This window comes from Rhinolophus sinicus, chromosome 5, assembly GCF_057876585.1.
Source record: "Rhinolophus sinicus isolate RSI-liver-muscle chromosome 5, RSI-T2T, whole genome shotgun sequence".
Classification (NCBI taxonomy): Eukaryota; Metazoa; Chordata; class Mammalia; order Chiroptera; family Rhinolophidae; genus Rhinolophus; species Rhinolophus sinicus.
Genome location: NC_142505.1, coordinates 103,735,834 through 103,763,178, shown reverse-complemented (window position 1 = coordinate 103,763,178; position 27,345 = coordinate 103,735,834). Strand labels below are relative to the sequence as shown.

Here is a 27,345-nt window from a genome sequence, read left to right as displayed (position 1 = left end):
AGAATGAGGATTCCCGTCATCTGGTACTACTTCATTTAGTAAGACTGTGCCTCCAGTTTCTGTGGGGTTTTTTGCTTGAAATTTATATCTGTGTTTCTTTACTTAAGTACCTGAATGTGCTAACACTGTTTCCTGTGATAGGATTAGAAACACAAATGCGCCCTTCCAGAGTCTACTCTAGGAAAATGCCCCCAAAAGCTTCTGTTTCATGATGAGGTAAAGAAGGGAGAGAGATAAATGAATAAAAGTTATTTCATTGAACTGTGTAACAGGCTCTATAGATCATGCTTAACATACATTACCTTAATCCTCTCAATAATCCTTTAAATTAGACATCAAAGCTTCCCATTTCGTAAAAGGATAAACGGAGGCCCAGAGAATGGAAATGATTTGCCCAGCGGTGTGCACCCAGGTGTGGATGCCTGATCGCCCACCCAGGTCTCTGGCTCAAAATCCAAAGCTCTTTCTCCTGTAGCCTATGTCAACATCTGAGAAGGTTCCTTGTGTGGGGTTTGCTAACATCACATGGCCTCGACCCCTTTCCCCTCATCAGCCCTTCCCTCAGACCCCAAAACAGCATCAAATTATCTTGAAATGGTATTGCTCCCAGATTTGAATGACTTTAAATTTTTCTTTGATAATTTTTAACAACCATACAAATAGGTAGAAAGCATCACTGATTTTATATAAATCCCTGAAGCTAAATTTGGCCCTTCGAGCAAATTGAAAAAGAGATGAAGCCCCTTTCCAGGGCTCTGGGGTAGAAATCCATGAGGAGAAGCCAGCACAATCTGGGCTGAGTCCCAGGGAAAATGAGGCATTTCTAACACAGCTACCCAGACAATAAGACCCTGCGTGAAAAAAGACTTATGCCAAAACCATAATAATCACATTCATTCTCTGCATCTGCATAGCGTTTTATAACTTGCTCCTTTTCAGACAAAGCTTATTGGCTCCTCACCCAAACAGTGAAGTTTTACGGATGAGGCCAATGAGACACTGAGAGGTCACATGACCAGCAAAAGGTCATACAGATGACAAAGAGCATTCTTGGTGACCCGGGCTCCTCAGTACTGCAGACGCTCACTGGCTCATCTTTGCTTCCCTGCTTCCCTTCTCTCTTTTCTTCCCCTACCTTCTGTCCCCCTCTGTCATTTTGTTCCTCCCCCCCCAACATGTGTGTGGTTATGAGGTCTTCCTGAAACAGCCTCTTCGTTCAAAGGGCGATCTGAGTTTAGGAGACTGAGGACAGAAAGTGGATGATTTTAGGAGACTGCCACCTTCACTACTCTCACCATTAGAAGTGGATCGGGTTTGACCTACTTCTTTCCAGGTAGCAAAAGCTTCAGCGCTATTTTAAGAGGTACTGCTATCTTCATGGGAAACAAACAAACAATACATATGCTTTCTCCTGCCTGAAGGAGCCCTGGGTCTGCGGGATCCTTACACCATGTGGCCTTCCCTGACCTTCAATTAGCACAGGGCTGCGTGTCCAAGCAAAAGGAGACATTATGTCACCATGCTGTTGTTTATCGAATGACCGAGGGAAAGACAGATTATTTTGTAGTGTAAACCAACCTGCAAAAGGATGGTGGTTTTATATTGACTTTTCATCAGGTTGTTGATGGATTCAAAGAGCCTTCTCATGGATTCTTCAAACTCCATCTGTTCTTTGCCTTCGTAAAGCCTGAAAGAAGATACATCTGGGTCATTTCTCAAGCCAACAGGCAATACCTTTGAATGTGTGCACAGGAATTGAAAAGAGACAGGTGTGGGAGATGGGGACTGAAGAGGGGGAGGGTTGATTCAGCAGTCGCTGCATATGCATAATTCAGTCTGGGGAAAACCTAGCTCTATCACACTGAACAGAAATGCTCCCACGGACTCACATAATAAATCCGCCCCCACCATCTTTTTTATTAAACCCCGAAGAACCTCAAAGGAATAAAACTTGTCCGAGCCGAGAGGACATTGATAATTTCACCCTTCTTTAAGAATCAGAGGGGAGACTGTGGTTGTCTGGTTTTCAAAGTATAGTGCAAACATCAAGGAGAAATATTTCCAAATACACAGCCGTTCCACTCGCCCTGGCCTGCTGGTCAGATAAACAGGGACACGTGGTTCCACATCAGGGGCCTGGTGTTAGCTGCCCTGTCATTTCAGGAGCATGCTTATCACCTAGTGGAAACTTTTTGTTCCTCTGATTGTAAAGGCCCTATGCTGTTACTGTAGATGATACACACAGAAGTGCATCACTTATAAAGTGCGACTCCTCATTAATCCTACCCAGAGATTAGCGAGTGTCAGCATTTTGATGGACAGCCTTACAGCCCTGTGCTAATACACACCTGTGACTTCTCTTAGAAACCCTCCCTCGTATATAAACAGCCCAAGCCCTCTCCAAACAAGCCTTTATCCCAACCGTGAAATATCCGCAGACTAATCTGTGGCATCCTGAGCGAAATTCAGGAAGATCGCTTCTGTCCCTCCTTCAGATAAAGTGCGACTCCTGTCACAGCCCTGCACAGTGACAACTACTGGGCTGCAGCTGTGGGAAAGGTGCTTCCTTAGATAAAGCTCTGACACACTTCGCAGGTTTGTTTGCTCTGTCAGCCACAGGACGGGTAGTCCAGCTTACAGAGAGCATCTCCATTCAATCCACACCCGTCCCCTGGCTCCTCTGTTTTCTGCTTCTCTTCTGTTTTTTCTCTGTAGGTGTGTCTCTGTGTTTATCCTCTTCTGAATGTTATTCACTCTCCGTCTCTCATGAGGCTCTGTGTTTACCTCTGCTTCTCTCTCTCTCTCTCTCTCTCTCTGTCTTTAGTCACTCTGTCTTTCTCTTCCTTTTCCTAACTAGCCCTCCTAAAATCCTCTTAAGGGAGAGCCAATGCTGAATGTCCCATCCATTACAGGGACCCAGCAACTGCTGCTGACTTTCTGGGGGCCTACCTCAAGGCCACGGAGACGAGGCTGTGCGAGGACCCAGGAGTCCTGAAGCAGCTTCTCTCCCTCTCCTCCCTCCGTTTCCACTCCCCTTTCCTACACTGCTCACATCGGAACCTTCTGGCCGTTCTGGCACAGCTGTCTGCCATGGAGTATATGTTGCAGAGTCATCAGCTTTGGGTTCCAATCTCCACTCTGCCCTAGTCTAACAAGCTCTTATTAATAACTGCAAACACCACAGGCCATTACTCTGCCCGACACTGTCCGTAGATATAGAGACACAATGAGGTGGACCCTATCGTTATCCCTATTTTACAGACTGGAAGCTGCCCAAGGACTCCAGATCGGTACACGTGAGAGTCAGAATTCCAACCTGGCTGTCACTCAGTTTGTACACCACTTTGCTTTACGCTTTAGTGACTCTCTGAATTCCGATCAGCCTGGGCTTCTCACCTGCAAAATGAGGTGACAGCTGCACTGTGTCCAAGGCGTGTGAGACCAGCTCTCAGGCCAAGGGCTCAGCACACGCCTGGCCCAGTAAATGTAAGCTGTTGTCTTGCCCAGTAAATGTAAGCTGTTGTCTTGCTGTTGCTAAGGAGTGGAATTACTTTTGCTGTCATTTGCACTTCACAGACAAGGACACAGAAAACTCTCAAGAGGTTGGAACTTGCCCAAATCCCATCAAAGAGGAAAAGATGGGACAGTCTGGCAGGGAGGAAGGGAGGACCCTAGTTCAAAGGGGTGGTGCTTCCCCATGAGACAGGCTGTGAGCTTTCCTTTGTGCCCAAAGCCAAGCTCAGGGAGGTCCAGCCCTCAAGCCTCTGCCCTTGAAATCCATTACGTTTTCCTTTATCTCAGCTACCTGAAAACCGCTAACAAACAATACCGTAATCCCCGTGACTGGTCTATGGTTTCTCCCACCCACATTTACTACCCAGACGTGGCTGCCCACAGCAGACTGGTCATTATTTACATGCCTATGGACTTTCTTTGTAAGGTACACTTATTTGTGACTTTCATGCACGCGTGTGTGCATGTGTGGGGTGGGGGGGGCCAGGTCCTCTCCTTGGAAACCATCTGTGCTCCCTACAGGAACGGCCTCCAGCAGCTTTTCCTGCGGGGTGAACATACCCACCCCCACTCCCACCTCCCATGACTGAACAGTTCCATGCAGCTCTCTCTCTGGAATTTGTATTTTTTAACATAGAAACATAAAAATGGGCTTCGTCAGGAGTTGACTTAATGGCAGTGCTTCAGAGCGAATGTTTGTGAACTCCTGCTGAAGAGATCCCTGAGGCTACCCCAGTTCCAGACCTTTCTATGTCTGGTTATTTAACTCTTTTTGGATTTTCGGAGCGGCACGAAATATCCTTCTAATAAAGTCCCTTTTTGGCTTTGACTAGCCCTAGTTGGATGCCTTGCAACCACCCCCCTTCTCTAGTCAGAACTCTGCAGGGTGGGCGAGCTTCCTGTAGCTCCCTGGGGTTCTGAATCAAGAGCTGTGGGGGTGGGGGTGGGGGGTCAGTGAGCTCCTAGTGCATGCTTCCCATTGCACAGACGAAGAAACTGAGGGCCCAAGGGGGGGTCAGTGACTTGGCTTCACTGCCATCTTTTAAATGTTATTTGACAGAGGTGGGAAGGAAGACAGACTTTTAAGCTGTAAGCTCAAGTCAAGTCTTCTACTCAACTTTACACCTTGTAGGAAACTGAATTTAATTTCTGCCAGCAAGACATGTGATTTGCTCTAGGTCACGGACTGTCCCAGTGGTATGGCTGGAACCAGAACTCAGCATTCTTCTCCTTCTGGGCTCTGAGAATCTAATGGGGAAGGCAGATGACACAGCTCTCAGGAGGACACGACTGGGGCATCCGCCTCAGTGGGAACCTGAGCTGCCCCCCGTCATTCATGTCACAAGTAAGTGCCTGACACCACACTCTAGGCCAGGGAAGGAAATACATCTGATTCCTGCCTCAGTTTCTCAAAGGATAAAAAAGCAATTGTGTGGGGAAATGGCTTGCATGTTACACTGGCTACATAATTAGGCAAACTTGTTGCAGTCTTATCAATCGTTCGCGCGCTAATTTTTAAGCCTATGGTTTTACTTGGTGGGAATAAGAAGAGTTGGAGGAGATAACTACAGTCGGGAAGAAGAAAGGAAACAAAAAGCTGTTTAGTGTAAAGGGCTTTGCTATCCAGCCAGACTGCTCCATACACTGGCTGTGTGGTCTCAGACAAATTATGTCTCTGAATCTTGCCTTCCTTATTGATAGAATGGAGACATAATGCTCACTCAAAGGGTTCTTTTAACGTGAAAAGATGAAAGAGATAACGCCTTTAAGTGTTTAACATTGTAGCTGGCAGTTAGTAAGTGTTCCGGAAGTATCGGCTCTTCTTATGGGTGTTGATTCCTGAGCTCAGAAGTGATCACATCAGCAAACTCTGATCTGGGTGCACACAGACAAAAGGAATATTTTGAGGAAGGAATGAGTATGAAAAAAAATACGTGAGGTTTTAGGTGATACAGAAGAAATAAACTGGTGACGGCGGACCATTCAGCACCGTGGGACCTCCCCTGGGAAGTTTGAGGCAGAAAGAGAAACAGCGCCCCATGTATCTGCAAGGCTTTCCATGTGGCCTTGACGTCAAGGGTACAGCAGATGTCGTTTCAAGGACCTTTTTTTAGCACTTGATCTCTGTTATCACTTTGGGAGGGAAACATTTGTTCTGGCTTCAGAATGCCTAGGAAGGAGCTTCAGAAACCTGATTCTGTCAGGGAACGGATTACCACAGGGCCGGAAGTCCCTGGCCACCAGAGAACTGCAATCACCTGCAAGGCACCGTCCTAGGACATGCAAGTCTGACAGCCGTGGGCGTTCCAGCTCCCAGGGCTTGGATACATATGCAATGCTGTGCTTGCTTGCGATTCATTAAGGACACACTGTGCACAGCTGAGCACTCAGCAAATGGAAATGGAGCCCCAGATGGAGAGTGCGATGCTTTGCACCACCTCTTGCATGCAGGTATGGAAAGCCTCTGCCCAAAACAGAGAAGGCAACCTCAGGCCAGGCAGCAGCCCCGGGGAGCAGATGGCAGAGGCAATGATCTACATTGTACATAAGAGAAAAGAAGAAGAATGTTTAAAGAAGAATGAAGAAAGGGATGGAAGCACAGAGGAGTGGTCAAGGGCTCGGCTGACACTGACCACCAACCTGGTGGACCTCTGTCCTCAGCCACCCCCTCCCAGGCCACCACCATAGCCTGTCCTCGCCAGGTCCTTCCTTCCACCTCAGCAATCCCGCTGATACCCCCAGCGTGAGCCCCAGACCCCAGCTTTCCTCCGTCTCCCACACCCAGTCACATCTTCGCCTAAATATGCTCTTGGCCAGACACAGACCTGACTCATTTCATAAGTGCCTGGGAGCAAGACCAGACGAATGGGATGGTTTGTAAAATAAAATCTCTGTTTTAAGTGTCTCCACAATCTTATACGGAACCCAGCAAAATTACTCAATGATGTCACGCCACACCGTTCTGTTACTTTGCTACACCAGTCAGGATATTTTGTGCCCCCCCCCCCGCCCCACCACCACCCCAGACATGACGTTAGGCACTGGAGGAGTTCTGTGGGAGGGAGACCAGTTAGTTATTCAGTGACTTTCCTTCCATGAATGACACGCACTGCACACTGTATGGAATGAACGCAGACTGTCCCAGCAACTGAGGCGTCCCTGTGTGGACGCTTCCCTCTCCCTCCTCACCACTGATTGCCTATCTTCTCCTCCAGTGTATAAGCTCCGTGCAGGCAGAAATCGAGGCCACCTTTGTCATAACATCCCCACGTTATTAACACCAAAAGGAAGTTACAAACAAACGGTAAATTAAGACATGAAGGAACCTCGGCACCTTTGAGGTGGCTGCAAGGACTGCTTCAGGAATCCAGAACTCAGCACTTCAGCTCATTCCAACAGGACCCAGACAAGACCTGAGTCATGGCGTCACTACCGTCAGCTATGCAGACGTGGTGACCGTTACCTTGCTGCTGCTAACAGCTGTGACTTCTAGCATTCGCTATGCACCGGGCACTATGCTAACTGTTCAGCGTCACCAACGAGTAAACGGCAGGGGCAGAACTTGAGCCCAAGAGTGTCTGGCTCCAAAGTTCACTTCTTTAACCACTAGACACTACTGCCTTTGGGGAACAGAGCAAAGTAAGAGCCGATTGCCGACAACTGGAACAAGTCAACGTGGGCAGGAAAGTGTTATTTGCCCAGGGGATGACTTGGCTGGTGTTTCCACCCGAGCCGGTGATTCGCTGTATTTGAGTAGGTGTAAATTAGTGACTTTACAAAAAGAACCATAAGCCATCGGTGGTTTCATAAGAGTAATTACTGACGAGAATCAAACAATCAAAATCTCTCTCTCTCCCTCTCTCTGTCTCTCTGTCTCTCTGTCTCTCTGTCTCTCTGTCTCTCTGTCTCTGTCTCTCTCTCTCTGTCTCTGTCTCTGTCTCTCTCTCTCTCTCTCTCTCTCTCTCTCTCTCTCTCTCTCTCCACCTCTTCCCCCACAACCTGGGATGAAAAACAATTACAGCCAAACAGGGAGCTGAATCTGTGTGAAATCATCTTTGCATCTGCTGATACTACTTACAGAAAGAGACCCTTCGGCGCACTCGGCAGGCATGTTTAATTTAAGTCAAAGCAACAGGGCTGGCAAAGCCCTTTTGGGCGGGTCTCCTTTCGGATTCACCTCTTCCCTGCAAGGTCACTCAGCATCCTACCCCCTTCCCCTACTACCAAGGACCAGGTAGCTGAAAGGAACCAGACACTGCAGATTAACGCATGGGATTTTGGTGCAATGAGCCTGGAGTGAGCTGTCCAGCTCAACAGTGGCTAAAGAAATTCTCTCTTGAAGGGCAACAATGTTGAAATGTGAAAAAGCATTATTCTGTTAGAGGAGAAAAAGTAAAATGTATCAGAAAGGGACTATGTCAGGACGGGCTAGGACAACGACAGTGTTGCCAGGGTGAATTGTGAAGTCGCCCTGGTGGACAAGAGAACTCCATGCAGATTTCACTGAAATGAATGCCACCAACAGCCAATCCGCAGGGCTCACCTGGGGCCAATCCTTAAATGACAAAATGATTTCTACTTGAGCTGTTACTTTTCCAGATTCTGACATTCGAGGAAAGATCATCCCTTAGGGTGAAGTACAAAGAAGTTACACTAAATATCTTCTTCCTGTAACTCACCCCAGGGAAGGATGATTTGTAGATGACAGGGAAAAAGACAAACTCAACATGTGAGGATCCGTTTTGAAAAATGTCTAGAATGAACACAAAAAAATTAATGCAATCACTAAAGAAGAACTGCCTCAGGTGGAAGTGTAACCAGCCTAAATAAAAAAAATAGAAGTTAAAAAAAAAAAAAAGAAGTTAACAATATGGAAGAAATGAAAGAAAAACAATCCATCTAAAACATTCACTTTACTTTTAAAATATGGCAACTCTGTGTAATAAATTAATAGTAAGTAGGTAATAAGATGCAGGCAAAAGGCTTGAAAAGAACTCTCAGTTATAGACAGAGTATGACGTGTGCCCTGTGCCATCTTTCATTCTACTGAGAGGAGCTGCAGCCTTTATATAATTTGGCAAGAACTAAGTTGCATAATTCTGCACTTAAGTAAATTTCCCCATTAGCATGAAAAATGGTATTCAGGGTTTTTTTCCCCTCAATATAATTAGAAATTTAGTGTTCCCAAAACAACGTTGCTAAATATAGGAACACACACACTCACTCACTCACACATACACTTCTATGGTTCCAAGATACAGAGAATATGGATTGCATCATCTGATTGAAAGAGAAGCTAATGGTCAGTAGAGTCCTTCCAGCTCTTTCTCTTCAGGCCCAGTTGATCTAAAAGTGTGGGTACTAAGAAGAAATTAGGTTTTGACTGCTTATCTTACCATTTCTTCCTTAAGTTTTTTAATCACCTGGGAAGTGTCTACCTGATAATCTTAAGTGACAACAGAAAAAAATAAGTGGCAACATGATTACACACACACACACACACACACACACACACACACCTAGTAAAATCTGGAAATCTACGCGTTGCTTCTTAGAAAAAATGATTGTGGATGTCAACAATCCCCTTATACATTTTTACATTATATTCTGATTTTTAAACAAGTAAATATTATAACTTAGAAAATAGACATCGACTCTTTCTTTGGGGTAAATGTTTCTTGCCATCCAGCTCTTTTCTAGAACAATCCTTTCCCCCCAAAGTCCTTCCTGAATTCTCTCCTCACTGTGGGAACTGGGGCTGGAGGCAGGGGATCTAGCTCAAGGTCATCTAACTAGAGGCAGTTTTTCCTCTACAATTACAGAATTGAGATGCTAATTTTTCACCCACCTCCTGGTTCCTGGCAGAGACTCTTGCTAGAGAGACAATTGCCTAAGAAATGTCAAGTTATTATTACTCTAAAGGGTGGTCAAGCCAAGAGCACCCGAACTTTGTCCTTTCAGCTTGTGGCTTCCGGAGAAGGATAATTAACCCCAGGCTTCCTGCTCTGTTCCACTGAGAGCCTTGACATTTGGTGTGTGGAGTTAAACAGAATTTTTAACATTTCCCATACTAACGGTGCAGGTTTTTAAAATACATGTACAGTAAAACTCTTTGTTTTGAAATCTGGACACCCAAGGAAGTGTCGAGTTCAAACATGCCAAGGTTGGCATTACTGGAGACCTCATTTGAGGAAGAGGATGGCTCAGGGCAGACGAGCTGCCAGTAGAGGGCAGTGTGGCAGAGAGACAGGGGTCTGGATCCCCAGAACTGAATTTTAAAGCAGACTCCAGCACAGTGCTGTGACCTTGAGCAGGTCACTTCACTCTGGGCGCTGGCTCCCTCATCTCTACGTCGACCACTTTACCATTGAGGGAACTCTCAGGATTCGTACCTGGCTTCTATTGTCAGGGTCAGAATGGGCCTGAGGGTTATCCAAGGCCACGCCTGCTCACCCTGCCGAGTTCCCCAGGGAGGCACGTGGCCCCATCGGCACCCAAGTCAGAGACTGAGGCAGGTGGAGGTAAATCCTGCAGAGCCTACATGTCCTTCAGTCATCCAGTCCCTCCCATTCATTCCACCTCCCGGCACCATGTTTTTCCGGTTTTGAGCTATGACTGACATATGTAACATTGTGCACGTTTAAGGCAGGCATGATACTCTGATGCGTGTATATGTCCCAAAATGATCACCACAATCAGGTCAGTTAGCACATCCGTCACCTCACGTAATTACACTGTGTGCGTGTGTGGTGGGAACATGTAAGATCTACTCTCCTAGCAAGCCTCAAACATGCACTAAATACAGCACTGGTAACTGTAGTTACCGAGCCATCACCATCCTCCATCCTCATCAGCACCACCTTTGTCCACATCCCCATCCCCTCTCACCGGTAGGGGTTTCTGAGCCCATATCCCTTTCTTCACTCTCACCCCCTTTCAATCTGTTTTCTACAATGGTCAGACGGACTGTTTCAAAACACAGAAGTGATCGTATCAGTCTCCTTTTCAAAACCCTTTCACAGCTCCCCATTTCCCTCAGGATAATGTCCAGATGCCACGGCCTGACCTTCAAAGGTCTCTAAGGTCTGCCCCTTCCTACCCCTCCAGGCAATCTCCTGCTACTGTGTCCTTCCAGCACTGACTTCCAGCCACCTGGGCCTTCGCACAGCTCGACTGACCAAGCTCCCTGCTATGTTAGGGACCTCCTTCCAGCAGTATTTTCATCAATCACACCCTCCACCTGCCCTGTCCCACTCATCATTCAGGGCACAGCTTAGGTGGCACTTCCTCCAGGACTCCTCCCTGACGCCATGATGAGACGTGATCTCCTCATTACATGCGCTCAGAGCACCTCTCACATGGCTCCCCTTGAATTCATATGCACCCACATGACCGTCTGCTTAATGACTCCCTTCCAAGCTAAATCACACATCCCATGAAGACCAGGCCTGAGTTTGTCCAATTCACTGTTGTAATGCAGGGTCTCTGGTCCCGCTCTCGGCGGGTGGACACAGAATATGGTGAGGCTGAAAAGGAACACCAATGGAGCCAGGGATAGGGGGTTCATACCACTATATTCTCACGGGCCGCTGGGTTGGAGATATAGGAAGCAGGATCCACATGATCTGCAATCCGCCATCCGCTTCTCTGCCAACAGCCTTGCCAGCAGAGCCACGGCAGTTGTATTAGTGGCTAATGGCTAACTGGGACCAGCGATGGCCATCTGATCACAGCTGGCCTCCACAAAGGCCAGCTTAATCCCTCCACAAAGTAAATGTTACTATTTCTACCTGAACCCAGTGGATCAGGTTTATACACCCCCTGGGGTACTCACTCTGCTCTGAGGATGGAGGGCAGCGGCTATGCCAGTGTCCCTGGCACAGAGGAGAGGTCAAACTCCTCAGCCCATCATTCACAGCGTGTCACGGTCTAGCTTCAGCCCACCTCTTCAGATGCATCATCCCCTCTCCACAACCACAGCTTCCCCGCCGGCCACTCTTCTCTGCAGATATGCTCTCCACAGTGAGCACAGAATAGCACAGAATCCAGGCTCTGAGGTCAGACCCCTCCCTGCCCACATCTAGCTGTGTGACCTAGAGTCACTTTCTACACCTCTCTGGGCCTCAATTTCTCCTTCTGTGAAACCAACCTAATAATACCTATACTTTGCAGAGTTGTTATGAGCATTAGGTGAGGCAGTGTGAAAAGTGATACAGGGCCAAGCACAGAGATGAGGCTTATTAAGTGGTACCTCGCAGTGGCAGAAATAGTTGGAAGTTCCATTTTATATGCTGTTCCCTCTACAGATGCTCCTTGACTTACGATGGGGTTGCGTCCTGATAAACCCATCGTAAGCTGAAAATACTGTCAGTGAAAACGCATTTCCTACACGTAACTGACAGAACACCATTGCTACCCAGCCTGCCTGAGACGTGCTCAGGACACACACCTCAGCCTGCAGCCTGGCAGGGTCCTCTAACACAGTGAACACATGTGGAGGGTCGGTTGTTGCCCTCAGGATTGCACGGCTGACTGGGAGCTGTGTGCTGCCACTGCCCAGCACCGCACAATGTACTGCTAGCAGAGGAAAAGATCAAAATTCGAAATGTGCAGTATGGTTTCTCATGAATGCGTATCGCTTTTGCACCATTGTAAGGTGGAACAATTGTAAGTCAAACCGTCGTAAGTTGGGGGTTGTCTGTACTTGGAATTCGTGATTCTCTTTTCTCCCATGGGCAGGCTTCTTAAATATCTTTCAATTATCTACTTTAAAACATCGTCTCGTCGGAGAAGAATTTACCAGTCCTCCCGAGGTGGAGCTTGCCATTCAAACCTGTCCGCTGCCTGGGGACCATTTGCAAGCCTGCTTCGTGCCATATCACCAATCACCGCTTGTTCCGGGGAACTGGGATTTGACCACTAGCCTGTATGTTTGTCTTGCTCACCAGATCATGGCTACTTGAGGAAGTCTGATAATAATTCCAGAGTTCCCGGTACTTAACAAACACCCAATATCAGGGTATTGCTAGCACATAACAGGTACCCAATAAAAGTTTATCAGCATTTCCAAATGCAAAGGGAAAAGAGGATTGTTTAAAAGTGCATGCATACGAAATGCACAATTTCATATTCTAATAACAGCAACTTAACGGTTTAAAAAGTACCTTCACATGTCTGTCAGAAACAGGCTGCTAGCTCCCCCTCTGCACTGTGGCAAGTCATAAAATACATAATAAATTAAAGGAAGGAACAATATCTCTTTGACGACAGTTTACTGTTCCATCCTGAGCTGATGCCAACTTAATGTTATCATGAAATAATTCCATTAACTGCAATTGTGCAGTTTACTGAGCCATTACTGTCATCAAAAAGTGAAAGTATATTCAAAACTGAAAACAGAGGCTTACATAGGAATAAATGGCATTAACATGCAAACAAATTATGTGCAGGAGAAACAGGAATAGCAATGGGACCGGCATTCTAGCCCAGGCTCAGCATAAACACACGATTACGTTTTAATATTTACACATAGATGAACAATAAAAACATATCACACTGGCAAGTACCTTCAAGTTAAATTCATGTTGATTTAAAAAGGCAGAGGCTTATGTATCCCCTCCAACTGCAGGCTGCACTGGCCACGCATGAGCTTTACTCAGACAATCTTGCTGCCTAATGCATTCAACACTGGCAGGTAATATTTACATAAGAAGAAACCGAACTGATGCCAGGGGAGGTAGAGGCTGCGAGAGGAGGAGAAGGGCGGAGCAAAGCAAGATGCACAGTAAGAAGGCAGAAGACGCATCAGAGAGCGGCAGATCACATGGAGCGGAAGGCAGTCAGACAAAGAGCAATGATGCCTGGCCCTGGTGAAGTGAGCCAGACTGGGGGTGTCCCCTGGAGGTGTGAACCGCGTTCCTTTGGTGTCTGTGCTCATGGAGTTAACTGTGTGCCATGGCTGGCCTTCCGGCTCCCAGGTGAGGGCTGGGGAGCAGCAGGGCACCTGGAGATACCAGGCCTCCATCAGGAAGCTGGCCTGACCATACCCAGGAAGTCGATCCTCCCGTCAGAGCTGCTGTCTCTCAGGACGGCCCCTCCTCTGGGCCAGCCATGCTTCACACTTGCATGGCCTGGAAAAAGTCTGGTTCTTAAATTTGCTTAATCAGATGAGGTTGGATGTGAAGTCTCGCTCTGCTGATTCTTAGCTGTGACCTGAGTTTGAATCTAAGCCGTGGCTTCCCTCTCAGTGAAAGAGAGATAGAAGCGGTGTCCCATTTGACATGGAATGAGTGCCAACTACATGCTGGGTGCTATGCTCAGTGTTCGGGACACAGTATGGAGCCCTCTCCTCCTGGAGCTGACGTTCTAGCAGAGAGGGGGCAGTAAGCAACAGCATAACTAATTATTACAGAGCATGTTGACATGTGATTAGGCCTACGGGGAAGAAAAATAAGACAGAAAGCAGAGTGCAAGGGAGGGACATGACAGTGCTGGGGTCAGGGCTTGTGACTGCACATAGGGTGGTAAAGGAGACATTGGGGCCAAGACGTGAACGAGGTGAGGGATGAGCGAGCAGATACCAGGGGAAGGGTGCAGACGCCCTCAGTCAGGAGTTTGAGCCGCAGCGAGGGGGCCTGTGTGGCCGGCACGGAGTGAGTGAGGAGCAGAGGATGAAGTCAGACAGGAGGATTCCGCAGGGTGTGAAGACTGATGGAGATAATAAGTGCAGCGCACTTAGCTGGTAATGACAACCATGGGCACTTGCTATGTGACAGGCACTGTGCTACTTGCCTGTCACCCATCAGCTCATTTAGTCTGCACAGAACCCCGCAAGGGTTCTTCTGTACATGCCTGTTTTACATATGAGATAACTGAGCTTTACGCAGACTAAACCATTTGCCCAAGGTCATAGTCATTAGTAAACGGTGGTGGTAGGATGCAAACGTAGAATTCAAACCCAGGTGGCCTCGCTCTGGAGACTGTGCCTTTAGCCATTGAGCTGACTGCCTCTCATAAACAGAGGGGTGCGGATGCCGTGGTAAAGGAGGGAATTGGAGATGGCAGAGCAGCTCCCAGGAGACTGGGTCTTCCACAGAGAAGGGGGAGGAAGCAACACCAGAAATAACAGGTCTGTCACAGAGCAGAAGGCACCTTGCAAAAGAACAGACAGGCTGAGCAAGCCTGGAACAGGGCTGGGCACATGGCTGCTTGGGGCAAAGAGGCCTGACCACACACAGGGGAAGTGGAACCAGCGCCCACCCACAGGGCTAGCAACAGACCAAGGAGAATTCACTAGGCTGTAAAAGTCCCTCCATTGTGGTCCTCAGAAGGCCAGACACCAGGTAAACGTATGCCCTTTTCTTAAAAAATAAACAGCAAGAAATGTTTAGGATGGCACGATCGGTGAGCCAAACCTTGAGAATGAATCAAGATACCACAACTTCCTTTTACTCATTGAAATCCGAGTTTTTGAAACCAGCACCCTGGCTGTCTCTCCCAGTGAACACAGTAACAGCTCACATTTATTACATTGGTGGGATAAGTACCAGACATCGCATGGAGAACTGTGTACATGCAATGTCAGTTCATCAACACACACTAAGAGATGGTTTATCCCCATTTATGGATGAGCAAACTGAGGCTGGCTGGGTGACTGACTAAGCCAGGTGCTTACAGGGACAGAAATGGGACCCCCTCCCAGGTCTGTCCAATGTGAACACTGACCATCACTGAGCCAACACTGACCAATGCAAAATGAATAACCATGACGCCGCACTGCCGGCTGCCCCCTGGCCTCCTGCAGCGTCAGGATTTGTAAGGAACGCAGACAAGAGGGAGCCATGCTGTGCAGCCCTGTGCTCTGGAGCTTCTCTTAGAGTCACCCTTACAGAAGTGCTGAAGTCTCGCTTCTACCTGTCTGGCCAGGAGGAAGGGACGCTACGTAGTCAGTGCCCATCACGTGGCTCAGGCTGCTCCGGATGTGAGTAATTCCACAGCTCAGACTCCTGGGGCATCAGCTCAGCCGGTTGTCTGAGCATTAGGATAAAAGGCACTGCAATGAGTTTTGTAAAGAAGTCCAATGCCTGGAAGACAATCGTTTTGGCTCTTTCTGAATCCTCTCCACCACAATCTGTGTCTCACAAGGGCTCAGTCATTCTAGAAAAGCCTGGTAGACATTGGTCATATTTATGGCCACCCGGTATCTTTTGGAAACACATCCTACGATTTAGGAATTTCCCATATTTTTAAGCCTGCCTTCCTATGGCAGAAGCTCAACTATGCTCTGCCAGCTTCTGAGGCAGCGATAGCATAGGCATGTGCCCACAGACACCTGTTCCAGGCTAGTGACAAAAGAAGAGGTGACAGGAACATCACTTACTATGGCTATGTGAAAGAAGTAAATAATCCTAAAAAAAAAAAAAAGTCCAATCCTCGTCAACAACTTCTCTGCCTCCCTCCCCCAACTGCATCCTGCATGTTGATACAAGAAAACCCCCAGCCCTTGCAAATGTCTGTGTGCAGTCTGTGCAAAGAGAAAACGGCCAGGGAACAAGTAATGGGAGCTAACTCAGCTGCAGTTATGCACAAGAGGAAAGAGGACAAAGGAATAAAGGAAACAAACACAATACCAGACACAATAAGCCCCCAAAGCAATAATTACACTACAATTTTCCACCAGCTGGCTTAGAAATCTCAAATCATTGAACCCTCTATTTTCTAGTTTCCTAAGTAAAGTCCCTCTGAGTCTAAGGAAATACTGCCATCACTTCCCAGTGTCTTCAAGAATCCACTGGACAGAAAACCATTGCTGAAGATTCAACAGTGAACTGGACACAGGAAACCTGCCTTCCCTGAGTATGAGGTCCTAAAGTTTCCTTGCAGGTCAGCCTACATTTATGATCATGAGAAAGGATGCAAGATCAGGCCTGGGTTCCCTTGGAGACATCTTTTCTCACCAAATGCCTTCTTTTAGGCCCCAAAACGTACTTCACCCAACAGGCGCATTTTGAGCGTCAGTGATATTGTATGTTATGCTGGGGATACAGGAGGAATAACAGGTCACCCCACTCCTTAAGAAGCCACAAGTCACTTAGAATTCCAGCAGCATTGAATGTACACGGAATGAAGAGCTAGGGGCTGTGCAAGATGGCATGCCTTCAGCAGAAGAGAAGAAGAAGAGAGCAAATGTACAAATGTTCTTTGCTCCAGTGGAGGGAAGAGACAAAGAGAGAAAAGACCGAAGGAGGGAGGGAAGGAAGTCAATAAAAATAAATCAACCAAGGAAAAACTGGGCAGAATATATGATAAATGGAAAGGCTATGCTCTTGTAGATCTGAAGATCTCACTCGCAAGACGGAATAAGATACCCCTGCCTATTAATCTGGAATTACAATGTTTGAATCCTTGAACTTCTCCAAGAAATTCAACCCTTAAAAAGACCCACAGTTGTCTCCTATTTGGTTTTCAAATAATTCACAAGCATCTCTTGAACTTGGAAGAATACCCCTAAGAGTATAATACACAGTTTCTGCCTTGACTAACTGACAACGCAGAGGAATTGAAACAGATACTTCATTTTTAGAATAACCTGAATGACGCATGTCTTGTGATATGGTTCAAGACACTTATCTCTTTCTATTCATCACCTGAAACCTCAACAAATGTTTTAGGAGAATCCAAATGATTACCTATTTCAGATGCCTTGTCAAGTATGAAGCCATTGTAGCCCATCCATTGTCAACATCAGAATGATGACTACAGACTTCTACTTTCTTTTGGGAAACTACTGTCCGACAAAACAGGTGTGCAGCAGGAGTGGCTGAGCCAACCCATGGCTCCAGAGGTGCACATGTAACCACAACTACACAATCTGCATATTCATTTTCCTGGTCACGTTGTTTAAGACGTCAGCACATGACCCAAGACAGTTCTTGGTACAGGATTTTTCTGGAAACGACAAGGAACCTAGGTTTCCTAAGCCAGTAGAATACGAACCTGAGGCTTCCAGTGGCCTCCCCTTTGGGAAAGTTCCTTCAGAAGGCAACCAACAAAAGAAAAGCAGAGCAGAAATCTAGAGAGATGGACTAACCCGCCTCCATTAAGCTTCTGGATACAGCCATGCCTGTGGCCAACTTTCCCCTGGAGTTTTCAATAATGTAAAACATAATACAGTCCTATTTCTCCCTAAGTTGGCTTGAGTTGAGTGCTCTTCATTTGCACTAATAAGAATCTGAACAATACATTCCCCGGATGTTTTTTCTCATTTCCCATCACACACAAGCGACCTGATCACACATGTAATCAATCCTCAGCCTTCATACGCACAAACATAAATCATTCTTTTTGCAGGTTGTATTTGAAAACCTACATCTCTGAAGCCCTTTAAAATGGCAGCTAATCTGTGTGACACTGACCATCGAACATCAAATCTCTTAGGTACTCTGGCATGTCAGTTTCCTTTCTGGCCACTAGGATCTCGAGGACAGGCAGGTCACCTGCAAATACCAGCTCATCTGTCATGCACCGCCCCTGAGAGCCAAATAAATGTCGAACTCCCTGAGTTCTGCTCTCTCCACTCGCGTCGCTTATAGATTCCTGGGGAGGTTTTACCGTATCTCAAACCAAATGAAGAATGTGAGATGAAACGCAGAAGAGCCCCAAATCACGTTCATTGGATGAAACATAACTCTACAACATGTTAAGATTTCTTTTTTCTTTTTTTTCCCAAATGAACTTGCAGGGAACCATTATTACCTATTCATAACTGTCTAAGTTGGTTTTTGAAGTTGTTTCTGATTGACGGCTGGTTATAATTCCGTAAAAGAGTTTCTCCAATGACGCAGATACTGTTGTATCCCAGAGGAAGCACAGAGCTGATCAATCATTCTTATATAACAAGTACTCACTGTGAAAATAACGTCCTTGACCGGACAATGAACTTGAACACATATTCCAAAGCTTTCAGGGTTCTCAGGATTGGCTCACATTGCTCCCCTCTGCTGGACGTGTCCAGGTAGGTCTTGAGCACGGTCATCAATTTCCTGCAAAAGGGATGATATTTCCACAATACATCTCTTCCCAACCCACAGCATGGTAATTAGCTTGCTCAGTAAATTATGAGGCATTCAATCAAAGGTTAAAGGTGGTGGTATAGCCAAGCTTACTCATTCATTTGCAACCGTAAAAAACAACTCTGCTTAAAAATTATGTTTAATACAGGGAGTGAATATGTATTTCCTGCCTGTAAAAAGCTGGGGTAGGGGGGAAGCTAGTGAGGGAAAAAAACGAATCTTTTGACTAAGAAAACTAGTCACGATCAGAATATAAGTGGGGCCAATGGTGTGTTAATGTCCTTTTCAGCTTTTTCTTCCCATGGAAAATGTTCTGGAATAACATGGAATGCCCTTCTCGGAAATTTTCCATGATTCTTCATTACCAGCAAGGTGCATCTCAAACTACCTGACACGGCTGCCAAGGCCCCTTCACAAATTGGCCCCCACCAACCTTGCCAGCACCCTCTCCCACCTCTAACCTTCGGTTCCCTGCACCCAGGCTACACTGAGCTACTTGGTGTGTGCACGTTCTTCTCTCCAGCCTTTGAACCCGTGTTTATCACAAGTGCTGCTCGGTAAATGATTGTTGACTGACTGACTGACTGACTGACTGACTGACTGAATGAATGAACAAATGAATACTTCTATGTACTTCTGCCACCATAAAGTATTCATCCCAACCTATGGGTCTGTATATTTCTATTTAACCCAAATAACCCGAGCACAGATTGGGTATTGTCGGAAAATGGAGACCTCACACAGGCTAGTGAAAAAAGGAAAATACTCAAGTGCTTTGTGCCCTAGGCATCCTGGCCAGACAAGTAGGACGTACACAGTTACTTACTTGTAAGCTAAAGTCGCACTGAAATGCTGTTGAATGTAAGCCTCCAGGACAGTGTTGAAATGCTGGAATTTTCGGTCAGCAATGAGTCCTATTATGTAGATCTGAAAAAGAGGCCAGGATTCAGTGTTTTTCCAGGCAGACCCAGGGCAGGAAGCCATATTCACATGGCATAACAGAACCTCTGTCACATTTTTTTTTGCCCAGGAATTAGCTCATTAATATATCTTTAGCTGTTGTCATTAAGGTGGTGCCTTTCCTAAAAAGTGTTTTAGGAAGGATGCTATGGGGCGTTGTAAGATAAAAAGGCTTTCATGGTCAGGTAAGTTTGAGAAGTCTCAGGTTATCATTGTTAGACGGCCTTCTTTATTGCAGGACTTATCAGAGTCTTTAATAACCTAAGTGCATCATGACTCTCCAAGAGGGTCATGTAATGTTCAGCACTTCCCTACATTATTTAATCAAAGGCCCTTTTGTCAGGAAGCATCTGTCCTTCGGGCTCGCTTTCCAGGAGACCCTCTTGGGAAGCACTGGACTAAGTCACAGCTGTCTTCACATAACCTCTTTCAACATGGAAATGTCATCAACACAAGGTGTTAGCATATTAACACTTTATTGATCACTGATAGACTAATGCAGATGTTTCTCATGTTTATATTGACTGGACACTGAGACAACATAAGTTGGGACAGCGAGAGAAGGAAGAGACCATTTGGGAAGGTGGAAAGAGGAAAGATGTGGATTGCGTACCACCATAGAGGTTTTGGGTGGGCGGGAGGAGTGTAATCACTGGTACATTGAAGACTGCGAGGAAGAAGGAGGTAAAGGAGAGTGAGTCCTTCCTCACTCTCCTTTAAAGGTAAAGGATTCTGGGTCCTTCACAATCCGACCAAGGACTAGCTCCCGGCGTTCATGAAAACCAAGTGATCGTTCGTAGTATTCAGCTTCCTGTACTTTCAACCAGTGCCAAACGGACGTCAACCCGTAAAATTCCGCTTTCATCCTCCCTGCCCATGCAGTCAAATGAACTCGAAAGAAATAAAAGGAAACAGCAACTCATGCCTTGGTCTGGTTGTCTAATGCTACAGTTCCTCCGAAAGATTCATGAAAAGGGCCACAAGTTTTCAGTGTTCCCTCAAGTGAGACACACATCAACGTCTAATGTCACTAAACACCTGTTCCCTCTCTCTTACCAGAGCATCAAAGACGAGGATGTCATACTCATTACTTTGAGAATGTTCCATCATGATGTTGAAGAGGGCATCCAGAGTATCCTGGAGAAACTGGACAAAATAATGAAGGTCGCGTTAAGAAAGCGTGCAGGTGACCCAGAAACCCAATCCTCAGTGCACACCCAGGAGAAGGAGGGCACACATCCACCACGTGCCACGATCATGGGTCCAGGGGGCTTTGCTCACAAGAGCCAGAACTTGGAGCAACCCACTGTCCGTCAGCAGCACCGTGGGTGAATATATGGCGGTATTTTCACACTACGGAAAAATCCACAGCAATGAAAGCGAGCAAACTCCTTCTCCGTGTAACGATGAGGAGAAGCACTGCGTACAGTTAGATAAGTCAGACACAAATGTACATTTTTATTACTCTATTTTTTATGAAATTCAAGAACAGGCAAAAACTCATTAGTGATGGTGGCAGTCAGTTTAGTGGTTACCCCAAGTGGGTTACTAACTGAGAAGAGTATGAGGGAATCTACTGCGATGCTAAAAACGTTCTGTATCTTCATCTAGGTGGTGGGTACAGAGGTGTGTACATGTGAAAAAGTGCACTGAACTGTGCTCTTAAGTGCTATGTACATATTTTACTATATGTATATTTTACATCAAGAACAAACTTTTTTAAAAAAAAGAAAAAAAAGAATGCAAACAAGAGACAATGGAATTTGCTCCCAGATGAATTCTCTAAGCTGACCAAAGGTGAGAGACCTTACGAAAAGATGTCTGGGAAACTTCCCTGCCATTGCTCAGTCAGATAAGTGGCTCAATAGTGCACATTTAAAACACAGATCTGGAAATTCGACCATTGTTTCTCCACACATGGGCAATTATCTAAAATGTGACACCCCTTCCTCCTAACAGGTGGGTTAATATTTCCTATAGTGCCTCAAAATACAGAGCTACCATATAAAGATGTTTGATCTCGGAGTTTGTAGCTGTCCCGAGTTCCTGATGGAAACAAGATCACCAGGATGTCTGGGAAACACGCGTCTCAAACAACGGTGCCGGAGAGAAGGGTTGCTTAAAGAGTTAGGAATGTCAGACACTATATTCTCCGCTACCATGTGGACATAACAATACACTTGACATTTGCATTGTTTTTTGCTTGTTTCACTTAAAATGTGAGCCCTATGATTGTCCCTTTCTCGTGCGTAATGCATAATGCTCTCCAAGCGGCAGGAACCAAGAATACTTTTTTTTTATTTCTAATGGTAATGTGTAGGTAGTACTAAGAGGTCCTATCACTACAGTAATTTATAACAACAAAAATAATAGTTACCTTTTAATGAACTTTGTGTATGTTGTATGCTTTCCTTCAATTATAGTGTACTATGTGTAACAGGCTGCTAATTTTTAAATATCATCACCTTGAATGTTCAAGACACCCTGTGAAATATGTTGCAGTCACAACATTATCACATAAAGCTGGCAAGTGGGTGGGCTGGGATTTACACCCATAGTGATCTATTTCTAGAAACTGAGCACAACCACACTTTTCTGCCACTCAACATTCAGCATCCTTGAACCAATAGCCCCCCGGATCCCCCAGTAAAAGTTTCCCATGGCAACCAGGCGCACTGTGTCCCACTGTGTCAGAGAAAAAGTGATCCCATCTCCTTCAACACTTCATGGCCCCCCGAAGCCACTCACGATTCAAAACTCTGTCTCTGGTGGATGAATATAAATCAAATGAAGCTTCACTGACCTTCACCACTTCCTCTCCATCCACAATCTTCAATTTCTCTAGGTTCTCCTGGAGCAGTTGGGGCTTCATACGCCACTTCAGCAAACCCAGCAGGCCCACTGAAATAGAGTCCAGACAAGCAGAGTTACAACTAACTGTCCATAGCAGGACCTCCTTGGGTTTGCCCATACATACACACGTGCACGCACGCACACCACATACACACGTGACTCTCGATGGTTCCATTACCGTTCTGGGTGAGCTTTGTGGAGCACACCAGGGTGAAAATGGAGAACACATCCCGGGAGCTGACAGAGAGCCCCCCGACACTGCTGGAGCTACGACTCAGGGTGGCGCTCTTGTTCTCCACATGGTGGCGATAAGAAGGAAGAGTCAAGTAAGCACTGGCGTCCTCCATCTTCTTGCTGTCCCCCTGGAAACAACACCTGGGTTACTTCCCCAAGCCAAGGGTATATACATCCATGCGACACAGAGCTTGCAGCGACCAGACTACACATTGTAAAGTGCGGAGGGTCAGAAATAGTGAGGAATATAACCAGAGAAGCAACAAACATCAGCTGGGAAGGCAGGGCTATTTTCCAAAAAAACAGGCAAGAAACCAAGGTTACACCAATGGGAAAGGGGTTGATCGACCGGTTGAAGGCTCTGATTTTCATTAATGGCAAAAAGAAATTGAAGATTCCCAAATAGGACATTTTAATTCATCCTAAACTTTTTGAGAACTTAACGCACATGTGCACCAGCAAAGTAAGAGATCAGCTTAAAGAAGCTCAGAGCAAAGGCACTGGAGTCCGGAGTCCCGGGACCCAGACCCTGCTCCAGCATTCACGGGTCTGTGTCACCTTGGATTCCTTCCTTGGTCTCTCTGTGTCTCACTTTTCTCATGATTAAACTGAGGATTAGCCATGTGACCTACTTCCTAGGAATTGGGGGCAGACTAAATGACACAACACACAGAGAACACTTAGTGGGGTATGCGCACGTAAGCCCCGTGGCACGCCGAAGCAAATGAGTAGAGGTAGGCGCTGCAGGTGTAGCATTTCCTGAGCCCTTACTCTGAACGAGATGCCATACTACGTGCTTTATACGCCTCAGTTCATCTCATTTAGGCCTCACTACAGTTGTTACTGTTGTGGACACTGCTGTCCTCAATTTACAGATGAGGAAACTGAGGCTTAAGGCAGGCGAGTAAATTAGGAACGGGCTGCCATGGGGCCTTTACCCCGAATGAGGTCACCGTGTGTTGGAGAAGAATGGCTTTTAAGCCAAGAACTACCGTGATGTGTCATAAATGACAAAACGGAGGCTGTACAGGAGAAAAGGGCAGGGGTTTCTGGAAAAGCCAGAGAGATTCAGAGAAGAGCACCGTGTGATGAAGCTTTGATGAGGCTGTTTGCCATGAAGACCACAGACAAAACAGCAATTGCACACTCCAAGGCTGAGAAAGCCAAGGGCACGGGTTGGATTCCTGTGCCTACCGCCTAGCTTGGCCTTGTTTCACAGCCACATTCGTGCCTCCAGCCGTGTGCTAAGCAGAGGCGTCCAGCCGTCACAACAAGGGTTGTAGGACAGCATGCAGGTAAGATCAAGGCAACGAAACAGGCCAAGTCTCATGACGCAAACACAACGATGGCTGACATCTGTACACTTTCACATGGGTCACCCCATTGGCTTGTCATAAATAGTACCAACGACACTTAAGAAAAGTGAGACGCAGGAAAACATGTGGGACGAGTCCAGACTTAGTGAGCAGCAGGATCTGGACCTTACATCCTACTATTTTTCCATTAGCTACAGTGAGGTGTTTCTCAGATGTTGCGTGCTGTCTGTGCACAGCCACAGACGTCCTGTCAGAGTCCACGGCCCTTTCTGTACGTAGTAACGGCCTTTCCCATTTACTGAGGGCTCTGTGTACATGGTGCGTTATGTTTACACGAATGTCTCATCATCCTCACCATTATTCACTGGGGATCACAGAGGAGGAAACAGAGGCCCAAAGAAGTTAAGATTTTGCACAAGGTCCCATAGCTGGTAAGCCCTGGTGCGTGTGATTCTGGGACCCTGGCTGTTAGCCACTAAGCCATTCTGCCATCATCCCTGCACTTCCTGCAGCCCCCTCTATGCAGTGAGTGCCAGCTCCTGGTACCTTTATGACAACCAAATCATGGCATCCGTCGTGCAGAGTGGTCCCGTCTTCCTTCATCAGCTTCACGTAGGACATGGCGAAGTTCTTTTCTCCTTTATCTTTGGCTGGAAATCGCATTGTGAGGTCAGGAAAGAAAATGCCACGGGGGCCACCCAGCTCTCCCCCGCCCCTCACCGTAGGGGAGCTGCAGAGGTGCCGTGTGGTCGGGTACTCACATTCCAGGGATGACCGATGCCGAAACATGAATCGCAGATGGATCCTCTGCATGTCTTCGATAGGGACCGCCACCTGCGCAGGCAGAAAGCGGAGTCGGGAGACCAGGAGATCCACTGCCCTCCCCAGTCCCCCCGCCCCCAAAAGGCAGCCTGACCATTTCACTGAGAGTGCCACATGCTGATTTATTACCCATGCGTCAAGCCTGATGAACTGTAAATAAATTACATAAGAACTAGCTATGAAGAGAAAATAAAGTAGCAAATGTAATCCATTTGGCAAATTGCAATCCCAGCCAATAAAAGAGAGGTCTGTAAATTATAGTGAAGGAAAACGAATCTCCCCAAATTGATATAAAAAAACCACATAACTTTAGCAGAGGATTTGATGTACTGCAAACTGCACAATACACATTTTCCTCACACAGTCCAGGAGTGCTGGCGAGTGCAGCAGGGCTTAGCAAATTAACGATGGCCATTAGCGGCTATGCTTGAGGATTCTCATTTATGAACATTAATAAAAATGCTCGACTCCAGCCATATTTGAGGAAATCCTAGTGCCCATGACCATCCTTGTTTGGACACACGTCCAGGTGCTTTGCCCCCGAGGATACTGAGTCAAAACAATCACTCCTTGTCACCCTAGTTTCACTGTCCCGTGGGTGATCTGCTGAGCGAGATGCTTATGCCTGGCTCTGGACTATCCCCTCTGCCAAAGCCCCCAGCTCTCCCTCCCTCCCAAAGCAAAGAAGGGTAGCTCCCTGTGAGGAAACCACTTTGAGTTTTAAAAGGGACAAGTTTACACTGTACAGATGACCATTAACATTCAAACAGATGCACATTTGGGGGACACTTTCTGCTCCAAAAAGTGAAATGTGAGTCCAAAGAGGCCCCCATTTGTGTGTTGCAGACAGAACAAAAGAACTGAGAGCTCCATGGGCAGCTGCAGTCTGAGTCATTCCCACCTCGAGTCCTGAATGGTTACTATAAGCTGCAGTCATGTGAGGTATGGCCATGCTGGGTTAAGTCCCCGCAACTCAAAGGACGTGGGTCCACACCAGGCGACATCATTATACCAACTGCGGGACAAGGGCTAGCGAGAGATACAGCTGGGGTGCAAGAGAGCCCGGAGAAGACAACAGCCTGGTCTAATCCTCATAGCTTTCTGACCCTGAAGTGGGGCAGGTCATCATTTTGAAAAGCGTGAGTACAGGGAGACCCACTGAGGAAAACAGGAGCATAGGTGAGAACCTGTGAGGTGTGACTAGCTAGCTCTGAAAAGGAAGTTATGGGGACATCGTGAGTCTGGGTTCAGAGCACAGGGTGAGTAAAGCCTGCTCCTAATTACAAGGCAGAGATATTTGAAGCTGTGATCAATCTTCACTGTTCACTGAATTAATTCCAAACTCTTCTTCCAACGCACGATGCTCCCGTCTGCTTAGCGTGACGATCGAGTAATGCGAGTACTTGTGATTAATGCCTCTTCCTCTGAGGCACGCTCCCAACAGGGTATCCTTAAGGTATCAGGTGGCCTTTTCTAGCCTCACACTTGCTCACAAGCTGTGTCACCCCTCACTGCTGAGTAGAACGACACAGCTTGATGGGCTGGGTCCTGGCCACCAGAGAACCATCTGCCAATTCCACGGTGACTAGGTCCGGGGCTGGTGAAGGGTAATCAAGGGAACCAGGTGTTCACCCAGCGACCACCATCCCCGCTGCCTGACATACCACCGGACACGTGAGGGCATTGCGGGAGGTCTTATGGAGGTGCCCCAGAGCCTGTAGATGCATGTTTGCTGCTATTATTATTACTGGTAGGAGGAGGAGAAGTAATCATTATTACCTTGACTGTTTCCATCCACCGTGGCTGCTTGACTTGGTAGTATACGACAGAGCGATATTCATTCATGGGCTTGTCCCCTGCTCCCACACAAATTGCATTCTGACCCAAGGGAAAAAAAAAGAGAGAGAGAGAAAACACTACAGAACTGCTATTTTCTGTACTTGGGCAGTTTTGGTCCCAGGGCCAGAGCTGGCCTTAGGGCCTGGGAAAACCCTGCCTTCCCCAACCCCTCTGCCAGGGACCCATCATGGCCCTTCTACATTACGGATTTATACATGAATGTCCCCAGCCCAGAGAGTGACAGCTGCTTAACTACGGAAATTCTATTACTTGCATTCTGGAAACCACTGGAGCGCTCCAGGCGCTGACGTGGCTGCCTTATTGTAAATGGCAACCCGTCCTGAAGTTCCTGCATGCTGCCCATCTTATTAATGCTATTTGTTTCCTAAATCTGAATGTGTTCAAAGTTTACAGACAGACTCCGGTCGGTAAAGCGGAAGCTTGTACTGATGGATTTCTGATGCTAACACCCCAGTGCGCCAGCGGGAGCGGGAAAAGGGGGAGGAAGAGCTCAGGCTTCAGACGGGTGAGCTGGCCAAGGAGCCCGAGGGAGCCCACAGGGACAGAGCACCTTCGGGTACCAGGCCCGTGCTCAGCTCTGGGACACGGGCATGAGTCAGCGATTAAACCTGACATGAGGTTCACAGTTTGGTGGAGGGGTCATTAGAGGAGCAGACACATCACTAAGCAACGCGATGTGATGACAGACATGCATTTACGACAACAGGGCACACAGA

General features: G+C 46.9%; 1 protein-coding gene across 1 annotated transcript in view; it reads right to left on the bottom strand.

The window, feature by feature from the left end:
• The window catches only part of DOCK2 (dedicator of cytokinesis 2), a 362,510-nt gene that overhangs the window by 280,840 nt on the left and 54,325 nt on the right, over positions 1-27,345 (bottom strand). The window contains exons 15-23 of the mRNA XM_019741000.3: positions 26,549-26,647; positions 24,709-24,781; positions 24,494-24,597; positions 22,576-22,759; positions 22,348-22,445; positions 20,601-20,690; positions 19,411-19,511; positions 18,420-18,554; positions 1,579-1,687 (exon numbers count right to left, since the gene is read on the bottom strand). Coding sequence (XP_019596559.3) covers positions 1,579-1,687; positions 18,420-18,554; positions 19,411-19,511; positions 20,601-20,690; positions 22,348-22,445; positions 22,576-22,759; positions 24,494-24,597; positions 24,709-24,781; positions 26,549-26,647 — 993 coding nt within the window. The remainder of the gene's footprint in view (positions 1-1,578; positions 1,688-18,419; positions 18,555-19,410; positions 19,512-20,600; positions 20,691-22,347; positions 22,446-22,575; positions 22,760-24,493; positions 24,598-24,708; positions 24,782-26,548; positions 26,648-27,345) is intronic.